Consider the following 5,030-nt stretch of genomic DNA (forward strand, 5'->3'; position numbering starts at 1 on the left):
GCCCCGCAGGCTTCGCCGGGTCCCCGGCAGCCCGGCCGAGCCCTGCGCTCTCCTTAAAGCGAGCGCGATTGCTGTGCATCAGCTTTGGCCAATTTACGGTTTAAGGCTGTGGAGCCAGCTGTCTGCAATCTGATGTAATGTTGCCCTGGAAACCAGAAATGAAATACTTAAGCATTCACCACAGAATTACTACATACAGCATTAGCCAAAATAATTAAAAGTTGAGCCATATGGGCTTTCAGATGGAAAAATTTGGAGCAGAGGAGATGGAAGTTAAGCTGTTCCTGTTCACAGTACTGCAAATCCGTTTGTTTTCCCCTTGGAGTGTGGGGAGAGGCCTGCTCTGGCAGCGTGCGGGAGATGGAGAGGCCCTGGCTGTTTTACCACTGCCTGAGGGCTTGGCCTAATGGGACAGCCATGTGCCAGGGACCGGGAGGCATTGGCACAGGGAATGCAGCATGGCCTCTTCCTGTGCCCAAGAGCCTCCAGCCTTCCCTCTTGCAGATGCATTGTTCCCTCTTTAATAGACTCTGCCTACCCTTTTGCTGCGTTGCAGCGCAATGGAGCACTTGTTAAAGAGGAAGAAGGTGAGAGACGGACTGGCAGGCAGCTGGGTCAAAGCCCCATGCCAAGGGCTGGCTGCCAGAGTTGCCCAGGAAGCCATTTGCCCAGCCTGCCACACGCTGGGGAGATTGGGGTGATTTTCCCATCCGAAGTAAGGGACAGCAACCAAAAAAAGCAATTCAGTAACTGTGGAGGCAGAGAGGGTAAAGCGGGTTGGGGAAGTCAAAGCGTCGAAGTTCAATGATTTCCAAATATGTTTCTCACAGCCTGGATGCTTTACATTTCTGTTTTCTGTTTAATATTAGCTGTAAAATAAAGCATTGCTGGAGCTGGAAAATTAAGCTCTGTTTCCCATGTGCAAAAATGGAAACTTTTGATAATTTCAAGGCCTTTTTTAAAAAACTGTTTCAAAAACAGGAAGCAAATCAAAAGTAACCCTTTTTTAAAAGTTTCATTCTTAAGAAATCAGCATAATTCGACAAAGTTTCCTGAGCGGCACTACTGGTGTAGTCACCAATGTTCTTAGGCCTTTTTACATAAACTTAGTAGCCAGAATAAGTTTACAGAACTTTTCCTTTACAGAAGATTTTCCGTGCCACATGCTACACGATATGATAGGAAATAGGATGGTGGAGAGAGACAGACTTTATTTTAGTCAGCCCATATTCCAGCAGCTCCTGTTGTTGAACACGAGCTGTTCTTGCCTCTCTCGGCTGAGCACCAGCGCTAGAAAGAGTTGTCACTGCCTACAGAGGACCCTGGCTCAGAGGGTGGCAGGGAAAACCAGCTGGCACTTGGGTAATGATGGGACCTTATTTATTTTGAAGTGTCATGGGTACCCCGTATACCACGCACTCGGCTTTGATGTCAGTACCTGGCATTGAGGCTGTTTTGGCGCTCACTTTCACTGCAGTAATCGTGAATGCAAATGTCAGACACTGTAAAAGCTTTTGTTGTCATTGCTGAGTCTTCATAACCCTGAGAGGAACAGTTCCTTATTGGATACCAGTGGTGCAAAAATATGACTAGTCATTTATTCTTTGATGAAATCCTGGATGGGAGGACCAGGTATGAGCCATTCTCTAAGTCTTAGAGTTTTACAAACAGTAGTGTCCACTAGAGTCCACAAATGAAGGGTGTACAAAAAGTAATGAAGGAAAGCAATGACTTAATAATAATTGCATTTAAAATAAACAGATCTCAAGTGCAGAGTATGTATGATGGTTGCTTGCCAGGATGTGCTTGATAGCCTAAGAAGTCTTGACTGAACTTCTTGATTATAGTCAATAACCCATTCATCATCTTATCTAAATATGGCTGTCTTGTTGTTTGACATGTCACTAAGTTGTCCCAGCCAAAATCTTTGAATTAATGCTCATCTTGCTGCTAAATTTATCTTGATATGAACAAGTCTGGTACTCCTCTTTACAGCCCTATTTTTCCCAAAGGAAGATCATTAGTTACCTAGCCAGCCTGTACCCCTAATAGATGCATTTATGTGGCTCTCAGATGGCAGAATGGCAAGTCTTACTGCCATATATGGTCCATTTGGTATTCCTTGTTTTGGAGTAAGATGAAGTTTGCGGGAAATCGGTAATTGGCAGTGCCCTCACAGAAAGCGGCTGAAGTTTGCTCTGGTGTGGTTCTGCTGGCCCTGTGAGGTACTTGCCTGGGAGGAAGGCTTTCAGAGCTGCCCCGGCTCCTTCAGGCACTGTTTGTGCCCTTGAAAGTGTACCCGTGCAAGTGCTAATTGGTGTCCTGCCCCATGGCATCTGCAGTTATTACCACGTCCTGATACCGAAGTGTATTAGAAAAGCAAAAAGCAGTTTATATTTGGCCTGTCTTTTATTCAGCCTCCAGAAAAGCAGACAGCATTTTTACTGGGGAAGAGGAGAGGGTGGCTCTTTTTTGGTTGGTTTTTTTTTTGGCTTGTATTTGTTGGGAATTTTTCTTTTGAAAGTTTAATTAAGGAGAAAGAGAAAAAAGGATGAGCTGCACTGTGGAAACCCAGAAAGCTGCACTGACAGGAAGTTGCATGAGGGTTTTTAGAGCTGACCATTAGGAATGCGGTGAATTGGCTGGGACCGCGGGTGAAAACAAAGTAAGGTATATGATCCATACCGCACTCCAGCTGGAGCCTGTGCTGCATGCAGGAATGTGCAGCAGCCACAGTGCCAGGGCTGTCCTGGCCGAGCCGGAGAGCCCTGACGGCCTCCTCTCCCCTTCTTTTCTTTTCCCTTCCCTTCCCCCCACTGCCTTCCACATTCTGAACTGATTAAACCAGAGGAAGTAGCACGTTGAACGTTGGATCTGGCTCGAAAATCGAAGTCGTCTTCTCGTTCACAAGGAATGGATTGTTTCAGCTTGTTGTGTCACTGCTGCTGGAGAGAGGGGAATTTTTTTTTGTCTCTGTAATGTGTGATACTTGAGGGAAAACAGCTGGAACTGAGCACACTGGATCAGATGCAAAACGAAACGGGATGCTGGGGAATATGGACTGCACTGTATATCTGAAAAGGTCAGAATTTTCCCTTGGTCAGTGCTGGAGGAATGCTGTGTCCATCTTGATTCCAGCCTCAAGAGCCTTCAGGAGGAGTGTAGGGAGCAAGGAGGAGGAAAGGATATTTTGTAGCTGTGGCAGTTCGTGAAGGAGGCAGATGAGGTCTCCTCCTTCCTTTTCCTTCCCATCCCTTTCTTGTGCTGCTGTTTTTGATTTTCTGGGAAGACTGGGGGGAAAAAAAAAAGAGAAGTCGTCAATGACAGAGCTTCAGTTTGGAGAAGTTGTTTGTAACCAGGTTTAAACAGCAAGTTCTGAGATGCCAGACAGACCAGTGACTGACCCAAACCACAGAAGCATAACTGGTATGGTAAGAAGAGCCCGGGGAAAGAGCCCTGCCTGAAACACACTGAGAGAGGACGTGGAAGTAGTTATTACACAATGCATGGGAAGAAAGACAAGGGCAGGAACGCATTTCAATGCCTAGGATCTTACGTTGCACAGATTTAGAATTCAAAATGGTATGTCATGCTTTCAGAAAAAGAAAAAAAGAAAACCCTTAGTAATTTAAATGTTTCTGTCTGACCTGGGCTGAAAATATAACACCAGTTACAGAGCTGCAGTGACACAGCGCAGCAGATGAGCTGGGTTAACTTGACTTGAAGGAGCAAGCCATGGAACTACTACTTTATTAATATTCCCTTTGTTTCTTTGGCAGTCAAGAGAACAATCTGATGATGAAACAGAGGAGTCGGTGAAGTTTAAGAGGTTGCACAAGCTGGTGAATTCTACTCGCAGAGTCAGGAAGAAACTCATAAGAGTGGAAGAAATGAAAAAACCCAGCACGGAAGGTAAAAAGCAATGTGTATATGGTTAAAACTGCGTGTGTGAATACATGTTTCTGTTGAGAGGGAATATGAAGTGGAGGGATGGGTGAGGGAGGGGTGGAGTGTTCTTAAGGGATAGTAGGAAAGACTGCCTTGTCTATGTTGCATGCCTCATGCAAGTAACTGCATTTTGAGAGAGTGGAAGGAGGAAAGTGACAGCCTAGGATGTGGTTACTGCTGATCTGGTATTCCCAGAGCAGCGCTGGAGAGCCCCTCATTAAGAGATTAGAACTTGGTTTATGTTTTATGCCCCATGCTGGGAAGGGAATGAGACTAGGAGCAATCCCAGCTGGCTGCCCCACAGGCACAGCAAGGATGTAAGCACAGCCACCACCACGTTGCTCCCTCCTCTGAGGCCTGGGATGGAACACAGGTGAAGCCCTCACTAGTTTTGGGAGGGTAGTGGCTGGTTGGTGGTGCAGTTGTACCATGGCATCATCCTGTGGCAAAAGTACAGAAACTATCAGACATTGTTATGGGATAGCAATGGCCTCATGTAATATTAATTGCTACTTCTGGGGGAGCCTGCTTAGAGTTTGGCTCCTGAATGAGCCCTGTTGCCAAGAGAGAGGGGGAGAGAAGGGAGGAGGAGGGTGGGGAAATGGGAAGCAGAGTTCAGCCCCTGGGAATGCCATGCTGCAGAATTAACTCTGGATGACCTGTATCCGTGTGTGAGCACTCAGATTAATGGAGTCTGAGCCTCAGGAGCCTTTGTGCATGGTCCTGCTTGAGTCCTCACTGGAATTGTGGGCATCCCTCTGTGTTACTGGCCTTCCCAGAATCACATGCTGATTCCCTTCAGCTTTGCAGTATTCCGATTCCTTCCTAGTGCATTTAAGGAGAATGTGTGCATCTTCCTGGGTATGCGGCAGGAAGCTGTTGGCAGATTTATGATCTTAGCCTGCCTCTTTGGTGTTACTGGCTGGCTCATCCAGTGTAGGGCTGTGCACTGGGCAACTGTCTTGGTCAGAAAAGTTCTTGTCACTTTATTCGATGAACATAAAGCTGGGTTACCCTGGAAGCAAAAACACAAGTTTTGAGACAGGCGAACAAAACATGGCTGGTTTTTCCTTGCTTTAGGG

At 46.4% G+C, this 5,030-nt stretch overlaps 1 protein-coding gene across 1 annotated transcript in view; it reads left to right on the top strand.

The window, feature by feature from the left end:
• The first annotated feature begins 560 nt into the window (after positions 1 to 560).
• The window catches only part of SASH1 (SAM and SH3 domain containing 1), a 32,099-nt gene continuing 27,629 nt past the window's right edge, over positions 561 to 5,030 (top strand). Inside the window, 2 exon segments of the mRNA XM_010017318.1 lie at positions 561 to 587; positions 3,780 to 3,912. Of these exon segments, the coding sequence (XP_010015620.1) occupies positions 561 to 587; positions 3,780 to 3,912 (160 nt within the window).

The sequence above is a fragment of the Nestor notabilis genome, unplaced genomic scaffold (genome assembly GCF_000696875.1).
Source record: "Nestor notabilis isolate BGI_N333 unplaced genomic scaffold, ASM69687v1 scaffold16246, whole genome shotgun sequence".
Taxonomy (NCBI): Eukaryota; Metazoa; Chordata; class Aves; order Psittaciformes; family Psittacidae; genus Nestor; species Nestor notabilis.